The sequence below is a fragment of the Camelus bactrianus genome, chromosome 6 (assembly GCF_048773025.1).
Source record: "Camelus bactrianus isolate YW-2024 breed Bactrian camel chromosome 6, ASM4877302v1, whole genome shotgun sequence".
Classification (NCBI taxonomy): Eukaryota; Metazoa; Chordata; class Mammalia; order Artiodactyla; family Camelidae; genus Camelus; species Camelus bactrianus.
In genome coordinates this window covers 78,612,531-78,631,404 of record NC_133544.1, presented here as the reverse complement: position 1 = coordinate 78,631,404, position 18,874 = coordinate 78,612,531, and the positions used below count along the sequence as shown (strand labels likewise).

At 36.8% G+C, this 18,874-nt stretch overlaps 1 protein-coding gene across 2 annotated transcripts in view; it reads left to right on the top strand.

Annotated features, from left to right (window-relative positions):
- Positions 1-18,874, top strand: part of SECISBP2L (SECIS binding protein 2 like) — a 46,187-nt gene extending 27,313 nt beyond the window's left edge. For both annotated transcript variants that reach the window (XM_010965283.3, XM_074366087.1), the window contains exons 14-18: positions 1,160-1,322; positions 3,132-3,352; positions 4,325-4,479; positions 7,746-7,965; positions 14,703-18,874. In XM_010965283.3, the coding sequence (XP_010963585.2) occupies positions 1,160-1,322; positions 3,132-3,352; positions 4,325-4,479; positions 7,746-7,965; positions 14,703-15,385 (1,442 nt within the window). In that variant the 3' untranslated portion in view covers positions 15,386-18,874. The remainder of the gene's footprint in view (positions 1-1,159; positions 1,323-3,131; positions 3,353-4,324; positions 4,480-7,745; positions 7,966-14,702) is intronic.

Here is an 18,874-nt window from a genome sequence, read left to right as displayed (position 1 = left end):
CTGTTGATGGACATTTAGGCTGTTTCCATGTCTTGGCTATTGTAAATAGTGCTGCTATGAACATTGGGGTGCAGGTGTCATTTTTAAAGTAGGGTTCCTTCTGGATAGATGCCCAGGAGCAGGATTCCTGGGTCATATGGTAAGTCTATTCCTAGTCTTTTGAGGAATCTCCATACTGTTTTCCACAGTGGCTGCACCAAACTGCATTTCCACCAGCAGTGAAGGAGGGTTCCCTTTTCTCCACAGCCTCTCCAGCATTTGTCATTTGTGGACTTTTGAATGATGGCCATTCTGACTGGTATGAGGTGATACCTCATTGTAGTTCTGATTTGCATTTCTCTGATAATTAGTGATATTGAACTAAGTTTTTTTTTACTTTTGAGAGTGGTTTCCTTGAAGCTACTTCTTCAGGGAAATATTTAAGAGGAGGGGCAGGTGTAACATAGTAGGTCTGTGGCATTTTTGAGGCTTAAATCCTAAATTCGTTGTAAACCCTCATACAGACTTTAAACACAGTAGGGAGATAAGATAATTGTGTAACTTGGCAAATTAATGACTGGATATACAAATACTAACTCATTTCCTGAGTTCAGCTGGTTAGGAAAGAAGCAGTAACTAAAGGAAGCAGTTGAGGCAAGGGATGGCATCTGAAAATGTGGCTTCCTGAGCACAGAAGCAAAGACCAAATGAAAGAGAAACTGGGGTGGTGCCTGGAAAATCAGGAGTGGTGTGGAGAGAACAAGTGAGGTAGAAGTCATCATTGCCAGCAGCAACAGGAATTTTTAGACAGTTAAATTATTTCCAAGAAGTAGGTGGAAAAATAGATATGGAGGAAACAGGCAATATGATCTGGCAAGAGGTGCCAAAGTTAATATGTGCTTTGTTCTTCGATTTAGATCCTTGCAATACATGTTTTAGATAGCTTGGCCTTCTCTCAGCTGTTCTGTGTAGACTTGTAGGCTGTGCTTGATTTTTTTCAGAGTATTTTCTGTAGTGTATGAGAAACGTTTGTGATCTGAACAATGCTCAACTTGTTAACTTCTGGAGAATTTGGAAGTGATATAAAAGATAACTGCCATTCTAAGTTGCGTTGGTCATTGCAGAGCTTTTCAGCATTCAGAGTTTCTAAATTCTTTCCCCTCACCCCACGTCTCCACAGATACTGCACTGAGCATGCCCAGTGATACATCCCTCTCTCCAGCAAGTCAGAACTCTCCGTACTGTATGACACCTGTGTCACAAGGCTCTCCGGCGAGTTCTGGGATAGGCAGTCCAATGGCATCTTCGACAATAACCAAAATCCACAGCAAAAGATTTAGAGAGTAAGTTTTAGTCTCATTGTTGAGGTTGAATAGTTTTAAGTATCTTGATAGTAGCTCTGAATGTAATATTGTCATTATTACTTAGTGGGTTGAGCAGACAGAATACCAAAGGTCTTTGAATTCTTTCAGATTTGTTTAACAGCTGGTTTTATTGTATGTAAAGGATTTGTCTTCTGTCATCTATCAGTATTTATATGAAAGTGACTTGACAGTAAATATATTCTTTTTATGTCATCTAGTGTTTATACTGAGAAAATTTGGCCTCTTAACGGCTTATGTATAAAATGCTGTACTGTGACATTTCTCCTCTTCAAATGCTTTTGCTTTTTTGTTTATATTACTGGACCTTCAAAAACACCTCTGTAACCAATTAATAACATGTTTCTAAGACCCTATTACATGAACTGAACCTATTACATAATGCTATTTGTTTTTAAGCAAATATTTCTAAATTTTAAAATGCCCATCTGTGAATAATCTTCAACTGGCAGCTATTGCTGTAAAGGATTCTAGGGTTTGAACATTTGTGTAGATGAATTAATTTTACCTTTATAAGTGTCATATGAAAAAAATCCCAGGGTGAAAGTAAAATTTGTGTTAATCCAAACCACATTGTTTTGTTCTGTTCCTTTTCTTTATATTATTGTTTTTGAGTAAATACTTCTTGCCTAGATTTAGGAAGTTAATTAAATGTCAAATAATATATGTGGAGCAAAGGAAACACGTGGGGAATAAGATGTTACATAAGTATGAAGTAAACAGCTTGAAAGAAAAACAGAATGAAGAAAATTGCATTCTTTAATTTTGTATGCTTTATGCTAGTTAACCTTTCCTGAGTATGTCCAGTTATATCTTCTCTTCTGAAGTAATGTCATACTTGTACTTATCTAAACATTTTTCTCTCAAACGTTAAAAAAAAAATTTCCAAAACAAAACTTTTTTTTTTCACTAAAGAATAGCAGGCCTAGATTTTCCCATCATATAATGTATGGAAGTGGAAATATGCTGACCTGGCTATTCCTAGATTATAAATTACACAGATTCTCCTTGTTAACAGGTACCTGCTTGTGGTAGAGATTATGGGTGAGAATTAGAAAAGTAGAATATATAAGGAGTAAGTGAACTTGAATGACTTTCTTGTCCTTGAAATTAAATACAATAGTGGCCTCATACTTACTTCCTTTCTGTTTTGTGTTATAGGCATACATGATCTCACAAAGAGCCTCATTCAATTGCCTTGCCTGATGTGAGGGCATGTGATTTTACCTCAAGACCTCTTTGGTTAATTACCAAGTTCATCCTCTGTAACCATAGATTTTCAGAGTTAGCAGGACTTTTGAGGCTGTTATACCTAATTCCTTATTTTTATGGTTAAGGAAACCAGTGTCCAGAGATTGTTATTTATTCAAGTGTGGAGGATGAATTGTTAGTATTGGAGCATTCAGTTAGCATTCATAAAATTAATTTCTTCACTACCAGAACCATCTTTAGTATTCATTGGGATGAAATAACTTTATACATTATCTCCTTACCAAAACACTGTACCTGTTTTTATCTAGTAGCAGGCTAATGTTTGATTTATATCATAAGGAATTTAATAATAAGGGAGTTTGAATATTACTTCCCTGAGATTAATCTAGCCCTTACATAAAAGCCAATCTGTTGTAATTTAGAAAAACTCTCTGTTTTTCTAGTTAACTGAGCATTTAGGAGATTTTAAAGACTTGATTTTTTTATGAAAAACCTGTTAATGTATTTTTTTTTCCTAAAGTAAATTTTATAACTACCCATTTTTTGTTTCCTTTACAGGTATTGTAATCAGGTTCTTTGTAAAGAGATTGATGAATGTGTGACTCTTCTTCTTCAAGAGCTTGTCAGTTTCCAGGAACGCATCTACCAAAAAGACCCTGTAAGAGCAAAAGCGAGGAGGCGGCTGGTCATGGGTCTAAGGGAGGTCACCAAACATATGAAGTTAAACAAAATCAAGTGTGTTATAATCTCCCCAAATTGTGAAAAAATCCAGTCCAAAGGTATGAACATTTTAACTTTCGAAGTGTTTTGATATTTATGTAGTATAATGGTAGAATATACAGTGAATTTTTAAGTGGAAGCCTTTTGTCTTTCTTAACGAAGTTTAGGTATAAAACATAATATTGAACACAAGGAAAGAAAAGGAAATGTTTCAGTATCTGTAATTAAGTCCTCAAATTGAAATCAGATTGTAAAGGAAATCCTCATTTATGAACACTAGTGAAGGATTTAGGTTGGGCCAACCAACTGTCCCCTGTGTTGTAATCAGTATGAGGACTAGTAAGAGTGCATGTCTCTGCCTCTGCAAATATATTCTACTTTAAAAATGTGTACATTACCTTCCTTTGGTGCCTCTTTTCTCTTGAAAACAATAAAGGTCTCTGCTCCTGTTTGTGGTAGAGATTTGTCTCTCAGAAACCAGCAGTAACAGGCTTTTGGGTGAGCGCGCACGCAAATTCTTTGTACCATGTCGTGCACCCGTGTTTGTCCTTTTTCATGGTAGAGACACTTCAGGTGATTGGACTAGACAGATGCATCACGTAGCCGTAGGAGGCATGTTCTCCATAGGGGAGAAATACCAATGGAACAGTAATGTGCAGTCGGTCTTACTGCATGTCATAGGTTGCTCACTTGAGCTGAGAGATCGGATAAAGAAATCAGCCACTATTAACATTTTTAATTAATTAAAAAATGTTTATTATATTGAAATTTGGCTCCTGCTATGCTAATTGCTCTGGAGAAACAAAAATACTGGCATTAAAGAAATTTGGAATTTAATTGGGGAAAAAGAAAATATGTACATATATCCACATAGACTATAAATTCAAATAGGAAAGTATGTGAAACAGCCTAAGTGCCACCAGCATTCACAGTCCTCTGCTGCTGTGTTTAATGCTTTAGCTGTGGGATGCTAAAATAGCTCCATTTAGGAAATAACTAAAATAAAACCTCTATGTGTGTTGATGTCTCAGGTGGCCTGGATGAGGCTCTCTATAATGTTATAGCTATGGCACGGGAACAAGAAATTCCTTTTGTGTTTGCCCTTGGAAGAAAAGCTCTAGGACGCTGTGTGAACAAGCTGGTTCCTGTTAGCGTAGTGGGAATCTTCAACTACTTTGGTGCTGAGGTAAGACTTAGAAGACACAGTCTCTCACCCCCACGACCCCCCACCGTAGTACATTTTCTTTTGACAAGTGCCAGTGTTATGTTTGAGCATTTGAAGACGTGAGATGATGACTCTGGGAATCTTGAGTATTACATTTCCTTTTTTAGTGTTGAACACATTTATGTACGTTAATCCTATAGCATTTTGAAAAGATTTTAGCTTATATTTCTGCCATGCTGGGGTTTTTTTATGGGTTGCAATATGTAGTACTTGATAATTTATGTAACTGTGAAGAAATCCAACATTGTACAGTGTAAAATAATTTTCTTCAGTCTATATATTGGGTATTTTTTGTGCTCGAGAGAGAATAGAATCCTTTCATTGGAGTGGATTTTCCTTTAGAAAATGAAATTCCCAAACCAGTTGACAGAATAATTCTTTACCCATGGTATTTGTCTTCTTCTCAGTCTGCTAATACAAAGTTTTGCCCATAGGGGCTGATAAATGATCAAATAAATGTTATTTATTTAGAGTAATGCTTACTAACTGATAACATTTTAAGACTGGTAGGGTTTGTCTGTGTGTGTGTGTGTGTTTCCTAGTATATTACTTGACTTTATCATGGCTATTACATAGAAATGTTTTCAGTTGTACTTGTTTTAAATTGTATGCAAGCTGTATATAAAGTAAGACTGCTCTTTATGCAGTTGATTCTAACGTGTTTTATGACACCGCTGGTGGACTGTTTTCCCTCTTCCCAGCCACACTATTTGTGTATATTGAAGTGTCTGTCTCTCCTACCTAGTCACCATGTTTGCGTACCCCTGTCCCCCATCTGTTCAGTTTCTCTCCAACAACCCATTAGATTATCTATCTACCCACCTATTCTCTGTGATCATGTGATTAATATTTGTGCTGCCATCTCACTGTGTGCTTTTCTGTTATAGGTATCCCACTGCCTTGCTGTAGTTCGTTTCTGCCTCTACCACTGTTAATTCTTTGAGTGCAGGCCCCTTGTCTTTGTATCCCTGACACCTTTTACATTTCTTGAGCATGAGCAGGTGATACATGATTGTTTAATAAATTGTATGGTAGATGTCTATCTGCCTGCTGCTTTAAACTGTATGTGAGAATCTGGGTGATAAATAGGTGTGTGGGAAAGACACACACACAAATGTACTCTCTGTTCACTGTTAGAGTTTATGGAATAAGAATGGGATCAGGGTCAGGAAAAGTGGACATGTTTGTTTTTAATTGTATGAACTTATTATTAAATTAAATGTACTAGGTTATTTGTATGGTTTTATATTACAAAATGCTTGCCAGTTTTGTTTGTACATTGCTTTTTACTTGCCTTCTCTGTTTTGAGGTAGGAAAGCTATTGTTTAAACCAAAACACATTCAAAAATTGAAGGTAGAGGAAATACTGATATATTGTGAAGTGTATCTACTCACAGTAATGTGGTAGTGCACCTAAGTTATTTTTACCATGTAAAAATAAAAGGTGAACCTTTGAATTAAGCTTTCCGTCCTTACGTTGACATTCAAGGCTTTTATTCCCTGATAGTTTCTCTCTTCAATTTTATTTTCTCTTCTTTTATATTGTTTTATTCCCAACAGTTTCTATGTTCCATATTTATATTGTAAAGCCAATGTTAATCTCAGAATTATATCTCCATATGCATATTTTCTTTTTGTTGGCTTCACTTAAGTGCATGGTCTGTTGAACACTGCAAACAAATATTTGTGAAATCTGTTCCATGCAACACAGCGGCTGTTTTCAACTGAATCTGTTTTCCCTCCTTTCTAAAAATAAACAAATCCTGAATATACTTTTGATATATTACTAGCACCCACTCCTCTTCAGAAATCAACACAATTAGCAGCAGAGCTTATTGTACCTGCTACTTTAAACAATTTAAGATGCAGCTGGATAAAGCATGCTGCTTATGCTTCTCCTTCCCAAGTGTAACTTAGAGACACATTATCCTCTAGCAATGTGACACTTTTTGCCATGCTTTCATCTTGTTACATTTATACTTAAATGACAGTGCCTTGTTAAGAAGAAAAAAATTGTGCTGTACTTTTCTCCCCATTGTCTGAAAACAATTTTATGTATAAAATTAAACATATTCTTACAAATGGCCAGCTCACGTTTATCATCGGAAATTCTTTATATAACGTGTGGGTATGTTGCAATGTGATACTAAAACAAAACACTGAACAGGAGTAGAATGTTGTTGAATTGTGATGTAAGAGCCACTACCATTGTCGTTTGTCTTTCTGGTGGCTGTGAAACATCAGTTTTCTTTAAACATCGTTAGACATCATAGTTATTGAAGTTAACTTTAATGTTATATGAATTTTGCCTTTTTATTGACACAACCTTGCTCCATCACCTATGATTTCACTGGGATCATTAATCCATTCATGTCATTTCTGTCTCCCTGATGGAGGAACTTCTGGTTATATAGCTCCACATTATACTTCCAGGCTCTTTATTCTGTTCTCATAATTTGCCTTTCTTCCAGTATCTTTGGCTTGTCTATCTTCTAAGTGTCATGTTTTCATCATCTTCAAGGCCCCAGCTAGCTGGACCATCAGTGGCTTCTTTTTGGTCTTTTTCAAGTTCTTTCAACAAGCAAATATTACAGGGAACTTTAAAGTCCTGTGGAGACAGCTGTCTGCTTTACATCCTTGGACATCACCCTGTGTACACTTGTTCCAATGTATTCAAACCCATACAAGATTCTTCACTGCTCCCCAAACAAGCCTTTAAAGTCTGTACCTTTATTTATGGTTTTGCATGCTTGGCTAAGGACGCGCTATCTCTGCCCCTCAAAACTGCACCAGTTTTTTAAGGCCAATATCAGATGTCGTTTTCTTCCTTCATGAATTTTTCACTGATGCCCAGCAGTTAGACGTTTCCTCCAAAAACCGTACCACTTTGTATGTCTCAAGGCGTTTAAGATACTGTGCCTTGAATCATCATTTTCCTTGCATCTACTTGGAAGCTTCCTTGAGAGGACTATGCAAGGACTTTAATATAACACATTTAGTGGCTGGTACTGAACCAAGAAATTTCATCAGACTTCTAGGATATGTATGCGTGTATGTATGTGTAAGTTACAAGAGTATTTTATAAGGTTCTGTGGTTTGCATACCATTTACATTTTGTGCTTCTGGAAAGTATATTCAATCTTGAAACAGTAGAGACATTTATTGCTAATGATAATAATAAAAGAGTATTACAAAAAATAGACTAGGCAAAATCTCTTTCTTTTTAGAGCCTGTTTAATAAGTTGGTAGAACTCACTGAGGAAGCCAGGAAAGCATATAAAGATATGGTTGCAGCAATGGAACAGGAGCAAGCCGAGGAAGCCTTAAAGAACGTGAAAAAGGTGCCACACCACATGGGACATTCTCGGAATCCCTCTGCAGCAAGCGCCATTTCTTTCTGCAGTGTTATTTCTGAACCCATCTCCGAAGTAAATGAAAAGGAATACGGTAAGTTGTTACATAACATTTTAAATGACTTAAACGTTGTAATAATTTAGTGATTGGTCATTTTGAAAGTGAATTTCCATGCTGCCTTTTGTTTTTATCTTCTTGATTATTCAAGTTTTCCTCAAATTTTTGATTTAAAAGTTGCATTAAACATGTTCGTTGAAAGTTAGGAGAATATTTGGGGCTGAGACTTTCTATGAGACTCTGGAATTTAGTCACATTTTCAAAATCCTAAAAAAAAAGAAAAAATCCCAAAGGGATTTAAAAAGCAAAACATACCTACCATTCTTATGATGTGTAGACTAAGTAAATGTAAATTCTTGGAAATTTTATTCTAATACTTTATGCTTGATTATTAAAATGTTATTTTACTAAGTAAACAAAAGACCTAAATACTATTCAATCTAAGTTTATCAAACCTAGACTTGTGACACTTGTTTTGAGTTAAAAATCTGATGCTGGTCAAAAAGAAATATGGACTAACAGTCAGCATTAAAGTGTAATGTTTAAAGTAACAGTAGTTATACTGTACTCTATATCTTGATCTAGTTTCTGATTCGTTTTCTGTATTTTTTAAAAATAGAGTAGCCACCTCCTTCAACTTGGCTTCTTGTTCTTCTTTTCTCTTTTTAATCTATCTGGGAGTTTATCAGATAGTTTGTTGCCAACCTAAAATTTAACATGTGAAAAACTGAGTCCCCATTTTGCTTTCTTCTCACATTCTTTCCTGCTCTTCCAGTCTGTGACTGCGGTTAAATGTTTGGAATGCTTCTGACAAAGCTCCAGACCAGAGGCAATTAATAAGTTATTGTGCACCTTTACGAAACCGTTGGTCAGGGATAGGTGATTCTGGCTTAGAGGCAGACATTTCTTTGGCTGAAGTGAGACCAGTTGAAAATAGAGAAGATAAAGGGCCAGGTTTGTAAATGAGATCAGTTCTCTGTGTAGTGATATGCCAGATCGCAAAGGTTAACTGCAAGATAAATTCCTAAAGCTGTGGGTTTAGGGAAATGACAGTGATCTTCATTTTGGCACATAAAGAGAGAAGTTATAGAAAAAACCTCTCAAAGACTTAGGAGATGTTTTTAAAAAGCACCAGATTTAGTGTTCAGAGATTGAAGCCTTGGCTTTTTCACACTCTGCCTGGAGTATTTAGGTATAATTGATTAATTTCTGGGCTTCAGATTTGTCTTCAGGAGAGTGAAGAAAGTTTGTTCAGGTCATCTATGAGGTTTCATTCAAAGCTAAAGTTCTCTGAACTAATGGTTGAATTCTAAGAAGGGATTTAGACAGAACCTTAAAGATTCTGGCCTGATGACCTGATTTATCAGGATGCCAACAAAATGAGTCGAAATAATCATAAATAATTTACTTTGAGAGCAAAGCATAAAGTTACTGTATCTGCATCAGATACATTTAGCAACAGACATAAAACCCACTAATGTAGCCTGAGAAAATAGGATATTGAATTATTTCACAGTGTCATCAAGATCCCTAGCTCCTTCCTTCCTTCTGTTCTTCCATTTTCAGTCTGTGGCTTCTTATTCTTGTGCTCATCATATCATGTCCATAAATAGCTGCAGTGGCCTGGGCATCATGGCAGTAGTCGAAAGCAAGAGATTCAAGCAGTGTGCCCTTTTTATCAGTGAAAAACAATTTTCAGAAGGCTTTCCCTTTTGTCTCATTTGGCCAGAGCCAATCACATGACTGCTTTTAGCTGCAAGGGAGATGTGGGCAACAGAGTATTTGGCAAAGGAGAATGGGATCGTCATGGTAGTCTAAGAACTATTTTAATTCATGCTCTGGGACTTGGCTCAAGTTAGGGGGTTCTGTTAGCCAGGAAGAAAATGAGGAGTGATTCTTCTGATTTCCACAGTTTAAAGAAAAAAACTAAACTGGGAAAGGGATGTTAAACGTTGGTAGCATAGGAAGGCTCTTATGATAATCCAGTCTTACTGTTGTTTGTGTGCACCTTAGTTGCTTCCTTTGCTTGTTTTCCTTCCACCTGAGCTGAGTCTCAATTCTGTCATACTAACAAGAAACAAATAGTTTCAAACATAAATCCTAACTAAACTGTACATTCTTCGAGAGGAATTTGGCATGTAACGGGTACTTGACGTATCATAGTAATAGCTCACTTACTGAATTCTTACTAGGCGCTTTTCCAGACACTTCATGTTTATTGGGACATTTAATCCTCTGAGCAATCCTAGGAAATAAGAAGTTTTGTACTGCATTTTACAGATCAGGAAGCTAAAATGAACTGAGGCAAATAACTTGCCAGTATCACACAGCTGGTAAATTTGACTTTTAGCACCTGTACTGTTAGCCAGTGGGATGTAAATTCCCTGTCTGTTGAGTGAATTCCCAGTAGGACTATATAGTAGGTTTTCAGTAACCACTTAGGAGGCTAGGACAGCCTTGATGTGCAGTCCATCTGTCTTGAATTTCCTGCTCATTCCCCACCACTGCCCCTTCCTCTGTAGGCTCTTGAACTCATTTGCTTGTTCCTTTACTATATACAACTATCTAAAGATGGACAGCTTCTCTCTGTGTCCTGACAAGGGAGAAATACACACACCTCATCCTCTGACAAACCCATTAGTGATTTGAAAGTTGAAGAGACAGTTTCACAAAGAACCAACCAGCAAAACAAGAAAGCATAGAGTGGTTAATAAGCAAAGAACAGCTTTATTGAATAAGTTCTGCAAAAATAAACCATTCAGAAGCAAGGTAGGTTTGGATCAGTACCATTTCCAGGTTTGTTGTGATCTTTGACCCTGCCTTTAACTTGCTTCCTAGTCCCTTCTGCAAAAGTGGACTTCTGGATGTGCTATTCTGACTTTAGACATTCAGCTCCTTCCCGACCCCAACCCCCATCTCCCCCGTCCCTGCCTACAGGTGGCACTTTCATAGCTGCTCTGTTTCTCCCTGTCATAGTCATGTGTTGTGTGTGCGCATCCATTGTTGATCAAGCTTCACCCATTACGTTAAGGTAGGAGCCTGGGCCCTCTGTAATGGATATGTCACCTCAGTGGCTCTTTGATCATTGTGACAGATTTCTTGCTAGCTAATCACAGAGTCCCTTGTCTTTGCTTCCAAGGTCATCTCTCCCTTTCCTTTCCGAAGAACCCATTTGGCTTTCAGCTCACTAAGAAGCTGAATGCCCAAGACTGAGCCTGCAGAGAGATCAGACCTGCTCAGTCTGCTGACTTCCTTTCTTTTCCTCTTCCTTTGGCTCACTTCAAGGAAGGGAGGTGGGATTTTTTTCTAAGACCTCACATGAATTCTTGTAGTAAGTACTTTTGAAGGAGGAAAAAAATTGTTGGAAGGAAGTGTAAATGTGTACCTAAATTTTTTAATTGTATGGTGGTTTTATTTTTCTGCAGAATTAAATATATGGGTGATTTTTTTTCATTTAATGTAAAGGCTTATTTTCCCAGCACATACTATATGCCAACCGTAGGAACACAGAGATGAGGGGGTGTGGGAATAAGGAGGGAGGAGAGGGTACAACAGCAAACGTAAAACAGATACTTTGAACCAAATACGCAGAAAGTGCTGTGGGAGTTCTGGTTAATAACTGACTCACTTAGGAAAGTCGGGAAAGGCTTTGTAAAGGAGGTGACATTTAAGGATGGTTTTCAAGGATGAGTAGGAGTCTGAAGGGTAAAGGAGGAAAACGCATCTCATGCAAAAAGAATAGCTTATGCAGAGCAAAGAATTGTACACACAAAAGATATGACTTCTGTGAGCTGTGAGAATTCAAGGCAACTTAGAGCCTGGAATGCTTGGCTGGGGGTCGAAATAAATAGGACCAGAAAGATGGGTTATGAAGGACTTGGTTATGCTCAGCTAAGGAGTTTGGGTTACTAGGGTAATAAAAAGCCAGTTAGACAATGATGTGGGCATTTCACAAAACCAATTAGAAAGATACTGTAGATGTATAGCAAGGTACAGAAGGCTGGAGCTAAGGCACTTGTGACCAGATTTGGTAGTTGCTGAGCTATAGGTGATATGGTATACTTATGAGTTCAATGGGATGAAAGTATATATAAGGGAGAAAGATAGGATCAAGGATTACTATGAGGTTTCCTGTGCTTTGAGAGTGTGAAAATGATGTTATTAACTGAGAGTGAGAATAAAGGAGGAGGCTAGATGTTTTTGTCATGAGGTAGGAATGCAAGTGGAAAGACCATTGTACACTTGAAGTAGCTGCAGGAAAGAAAGGTTTTTCCCTAAACCATGTGCCCTGACTTCAGATGGCCAAAATATGGTCTGTAGCAATATATAAATTGATAGGTGAAAATCAAGTTAAAAATATTAATATGAGTAGGTTTGCTTTATCACCACAGCTTGATCATTACGCCTGTAAAATGCAAACAGCAGCTGTTAATGCAAATAGAAGGGAATTTTTATTTTTTAAGAAAAGGCAAAAATGAATAAATGGGACTACACCAAATTAAATAGCTTCTGCATGGCAAAGGAAACCATCAACCATCAAAATGAAAAGGCATCCTACTGAATGGGAGACAATATTTGCAAACCATATATCTGTTAAGGGATTAATATCCAAAATATGTAAAGAACTCATACAACTCAAGAGCAAAAACCCAAACAATTCTATTTAAAAATGGGCAGAGGATAAAAATATGCATTTTTCCAAAGAAAGATATAAGATGGCCAACAGGCACATGAAAAGATGCTCAGCATCACCAATCATCAGAGAAATGCAAATCAAATTCACAATGAAATATTACCTCATACGTGATAGAATGTCTATTATTAAAAGACAAAAAATAAAACAAATGTTAGTGAGGATATGGAGCAAAGGGAGCCCTGGTGCATTGTTGGGAATGTAAATTGGTGCAGCCACTAAGAAAAACAATAACGGAGGTTACTCAGAAAATTAAAAAGAGAACTGCCGTATGATGTGGCTGTTATACCTCTGGGTATTTATCTGAAGAAAACAAAAACACTAGCTCAAAAAGAGATACTCACCTCCATGTTCATTGTAGCATTATTTACAATAGCCAAGATATGGAAGCAACTTAAGTGTCCAACAATGGATAAGTGGGTAAAGAAGATCAATGGACAAAGAAGATGTGTGTATGTATACAATGGAGTATTATTCAGCCATTAAAAAGAGTGAAACCTTGCCATTTGTGACAACATGAATGGGCCTTGAGGGTATTGCGCTAAGTGAAATAAGTCACCGAGAAAGACGAACACCGCATGATCTGATTTATACGAATCTTAAAAAACAAAACAGAACAAACAAACAAACCAAGCTCATAGATACATAGAACAGATTGGTGGTTGCCAGCGGCAGGGGGTCGGGTGGGTGAAATGGGTGAAGGGCGTCAAAAGTTACCAACTTCTACTTATTTTAAATAAGTCCTGGGGATCTAATATACAGCACAGTGACTATAACTAATAATATTGTATTGCATATTTGAAACTTGTTAAGAGGAGGGTAAATCTTAAAAGTCCTCATCATAGAAAAAATCTGTAATTATGAATAGGGATGGATGTTAAGTGGACTTATTGTGGTGATCATTTTGCAGTATGTACAAATATTGAATCATTATGTTGTATGCCTGAAACTAATATAATGCTATATGTCAGTTATACCTCAATGATAAAAAAAAAAAACCTAATGAATAAAATAAGAAAAAAATAGAAAGGTGGGAGAGCTGTCCTTCACCTCCTGATTCCTAGTACATTTTTTTACTCTAAACCGACTATCTGTCATTAAAAATAATTGGTTATCACCACTGTATTACATAATAACACTAATTATTCTTTTTGGCTCTAATGTCACTTAGTAAGCTGAGCCATATACTATAAAACAAATTTTCACAAATGTTAGAAATGCATGGCTGGCTTCTTTGCTTCTAAATGGAAACACAAGTTCCATTACAGGCCAAAAGACAGCTGTAGATAACTTTCAGAGAAAGCACAATACAGACCTGTCAGATCAAAACCATTTCTCATGGACATCTTGGCTCTTCTGTTTTTGACTCGTGGATCCGGACTGTGTACAGTTGGGCAATTCACTGGTCTTTATGAATATATAGATTTTATATAAATGTCATTGAGCTCCTATTGATAAAAGATCTTTTGCATTCTGAAGCATTAATATACTTATTTTGGCTTCTTTGTTTCTTTATGTTAAATGTACTGGTTTCTTTTGATAAACAAAATTTTTGAGAACTTTTTCATTTATAACTTTTAAACTAGTGCTAGAATAGACTAAGTATTTAGTTTTTCCAATCAGTAGGTGAGCCAACAAATTTCTGTAGTTTGTTCTTCCCTCTTTTAAGAGTTGCCTGGTAAAAAGGATGGAAATGAATTACTTATTTATAACTTAGATGATTGATTTCTTGAATATGTGTAAGCACATTTGACTGTCCTTTATGATTGTATTACTGCATTCTGTGGTTCTTATTTTGTGGTTGGCTTTATTCCTTTGATAACTATGTAAGTTTAAAAAGCTAAAGCTCAAAACTGTTCTTAGAAACAATGAACAGTACACAAATACATTTAAAAATATGTTCAGTATATTGTATATATGTATTTACATGCAATATATTGTGTATGTGTGGACAAACTGTAACAATTCTACTTAATAAAACTGAAAAATGAAGAAGAAAACAGGAAAACCAAACAAAAAAAGAGTTTCGTGATTCCGAAACAGTGTTCTGGTTTTTAAAAAATCTGTTTGATATTTACAGAAACAAATTGGAGAAACATGGTGGAAACTTCAGATGGACTGGAAACATCAGAAAATGAGAGGGAGGTTTCTTGTAAGCACAACACATCTGAAAAACCCAGTAAACTTCCATTTGACACAGCCCCTGTTGGTAAGCAGCCATCGTTAGCGGCTGCAGGCAGTGCTACCTCAGCTCCAAACCCTGGAAAATCGACAGTGAGCGATAAAGAGGAAGTGAAGCCAGATGACCTGGAATGGGCCTCACAGCAGAGCACAGAGACCGGCTCTTTGGATGGCAGTTGCCGGGATCTTTTGAATTCCTCCATCACCAGCACCACCAGCACTCTTGTACCTGGCATGCTTGAAGAAGAGGATGATGAAGATGAGGAGGAGGAGGAAGATTATGCTCATGAACCCATATCTGTAGAAGTTCAGCTCAACAGTAGAATTGAGTCTTGGGTCTCTGAGACCCAGAGAACGATGGAAACGCTTCAGCTTGGAAAAACCCTGAATGGTTCTGAGGAAGACAATGCAGAGCAAAGTGGGGAAGAGGAAGCAGAGGTGCCTGAGGTGCCAGAGCCAGGGATGGAGAGCGAGGCCTGGACCGCTGACCATCAAGCAAGTCAGGAACCACAGAAGCCCAGCAGCTGCAGCTCCCTGAACAGGGAGCACTCTGATTCTAATTATACACCCCCGAATCTGTAACTCAGGAAATGTCAGCTCTGTCTCCAGCTTTGTAAGGGTTGCAGCCATTATCTTTCATGCGTCATCTCAATATTTTGCACTGTCCAGTATTTAATATATGTATTTAATTCCTGACAAATGTTTTTGTAGCTGACTTTTACTTGTTTTCCTATGATCTATATAGCTTAGCTTTTGATTAGCACATAAATGTCTTTCTAATAACTGTGTGGAAAATTCAGAGTTGTTTCAGCTCATTTTGTTATGGAAAATAATGATTAAAAAAGAAGACCAGGTTTTAAAGAAAGTAAATTTAGAATGCCTGTTTAGAGTCATTTTGAAAGGTAAAGATGAAGGTTCTAAGGATAGGAAGAGTTACCAATGTTTGCTTCAAGCCTACACCTCTTTTACTCTAATTTGTCTGACCAAAAAGTTGTTTGGGCTTCTTTAAGAAAGAATTGGAGGTAGAGTTAGAAAACTTCAATTAAAAAAAGAAAAAAGGCTGAGAGTAATACTATGTTCACAAAAGTGTTTTGTGTTAAAAATTGATGCAACTTTTATTTAGTCCACACATGCTTATTCAGAACTCACTGATCATTGTAATTGATTAAGGTTGGGATGGGCCTCCAATACTTAGGCTGGCAAAGGAGCCACCATGGTAGATTAGAGCTGACCTTATTTGTGGGAAGTGATTGATGTCTTTCATAGTGAGAAGTCACCCATGGTAGGACCCTCCAGGTTCTGTTTGACGTTTGCTTCTTACTTACCTCAGGAATGCTCTTGTACATAGTCAATTTGCAGAAAGTTAGGCAAATTTTGACAGGTGAGTAACTGCAACCAATTGTATGACTGCAGCACTTACATGTGAGCCAGCTGGAAACAAAGTCTTGTACTGTTGTCTTCTCTCGCATGCTTCTGATTCAGGATTCTCTGGACTTGAGATATGGATTTGATTGGGTATTCAAACTTGTCCTGAGTGAAAAACCATTACACCTTTAAAAAAAAAAAAAAAGATATTGTGCCCCTAGCCTTGAGCACCTGCCACGTAACACTGACCATGGTTATTATAGGAGGTCAGGGAAAGGAACTTGACTCAGTTATAACATGTATCCTGATAATCAAGGCTTGGAAGAGGAAGTTCTGAAGAGAAGAGGAAGTGGTTCTAATTCTGCTGAAACTATTAGATGATTTTGGAGTACGCAGATAGGCGCAGGCATTATTTCTTGATCCTGTTACTGATCTCTGCCTTGTGGCATGTGTATACCTTCTTGGAGAAATTAAAATTACTGAGCTAAATGTTTTATTTGCTGGTCAGTCACCGCCTGGTAGTGACCACTGCAAGTTTATAATGGTGGGAGAACTACAAATTACCATTTTTTTCTGTCTTCCCCCCAAACACCCACCACTCCAGCTGACCAGCACACATGGGCGTGCATACACACAAACACACACAGGCATGCATGCCAGCTTGACACTTCCATCTCCCATAGGCAGGCACAGACCTGAGGAGGGGGGGCGGTATTTTCCCTGCCCAGGTTTTATGGGGCAGAGCTTTGCCTCACAGAAGCAAAGAAGGAAGAATTGGGCAGATTCTTCACTGAAATGCATTGGGACTACTGTGCTAGTATTGGTGTTTTATAACCCTGGCATTTAATTACTGGAGAGACCAGCTTCTTGGTTGATGACTTAGTTATTTGTGAATTGTGAAAGTTTAGGAACATCGCTGTGTAGAAAATGTCAGTCTGTCAACTTTATTAGTGTGCTCAAAGGGTGCACTGCTGTCCTGTCCTGTCTAAACTGTTCTGCAGTATAGACTTCTTGGGCACAGAGTAACCAGTACTTAAGGGAATGCAGCATGTAAGGAATGAAGCCTCTGAAATAGTGATCATGGATTTATATGTGGCAGATCCTGCTGTCTCTGTACATTTGGAAGTGTTAGTTGGTTTAAAGAAATGATAGAGATTTTGAACTACTGACAATCTTAAAAGTGAATTGAAAACCTCTTTCTTTTTAATGGTGTAAATTTCCTTTGCTCAGTGTCAGTGATTCAGATAACTCTTGATCTTAAGGTAGTGGCTTTTCAAAGGTTTCTTATATTTTCTATCTCTACTGACTGAGATTGTCATTTTAGATTTTTGACATTTGTATCAAAAGAGAAGTTGAGGAAATCTTCAGAATACCAGTAACTTTGAATTTTGCTATTGACTTCAGGAGTGTTCAGTTACATGTTTGACAAATGCTCTTGCACGTGCAGTATCTTCTGCCCACAAACCCAAGGGACCATGGGGTTTTTTTTATATAAGACAGGTCACCTCCAGAGGATAACCCAAAATTTATTAAAGGAAAAGCTACTGTGTCGAAAGTATGCTTAAAAAAGTATTAATAATGTCTTTATTATTTGCTTCCTTTAGATAAATTCTGGAAGTTGTATATATTACATGTAGGAGGAGGTGTGAAAAATTAGGAAAGTGGTTTTTTTTTCTTTTTGGATCTGGGATGAGTGGCTCTTTGGAGATCTAGAGAGAGATCTAATGGTAAGAGTAAGGGTTCGTCATCACAAGAAATGAAAACCATAGTGATTTTTTTCTTTGTGTGTAGAGGTGGTTTTACTGACAATAATTAATAATTAGATTTCTATTTCAGTACATAGGTATATGAATTACAATATGAATTGCACTCCCAAAACTAGATTTCTGCTTTAGTAGGTTTGTTTGCTGTGAAGATTACTTCTCAAAAGACAAATGTTCATATTAGCTTAACTTTTGGTTTAAATATGTTTGTAAATGATGTAATATATTTCTTTTGACTAAACATGGGGGAAAATGTGTTATACATTGAAAAGTTTTTAAAGGCTTTGACTGGAGGTCATTTTTGCAGAGATGGTATTTTATATGCTTCCAGTATTTGGAAAAGAATTAGTCAAAAGGAATTCACATAGTTTAAATATTGAGAAATTAATATTCAAATAATGTACTTGTCTGATTTCTTAATAAGCTGGGGGAGGTGGGGGGGGTAGGAATTACAATGTGCAAACGAGTAGTGAATTCTACATTCATTTTCAACTCTTTAACATAAAACCGTTCAATCTTAACACATTGTTACTTTAATATATGTATAAAGAAGTATTACTGTTTGTAAAGCTTTGAAAAAAAAAAAACTTGTCTCTTAAGTATTTTCTGTATGTTGTGCCAGCAGGGTAGAACATTAACATCCATTTAAACATTTTCTCTTTTTGTGATTTTAAAATTTTCTGTGGAATAATTTATTTACAGATAATCTTCCTCCTCCTTTGTTCCTTCCAACCTTCACACACATCACAGAATCAGCCCGACTGTTTGCCTGATGCGAAATCTAAATCCTAATTAATGATAAAATTTAAACTTTGTTGGCACATTACACCTTAAAAGTATTTGTATTATTTTATAATTTAATTTCTAAATAAACCACATGAATTTATAATTTAATGTCTTAATTGTAATGCTCTAATAAAAAAACTAGCAAAATCAGTGTGAA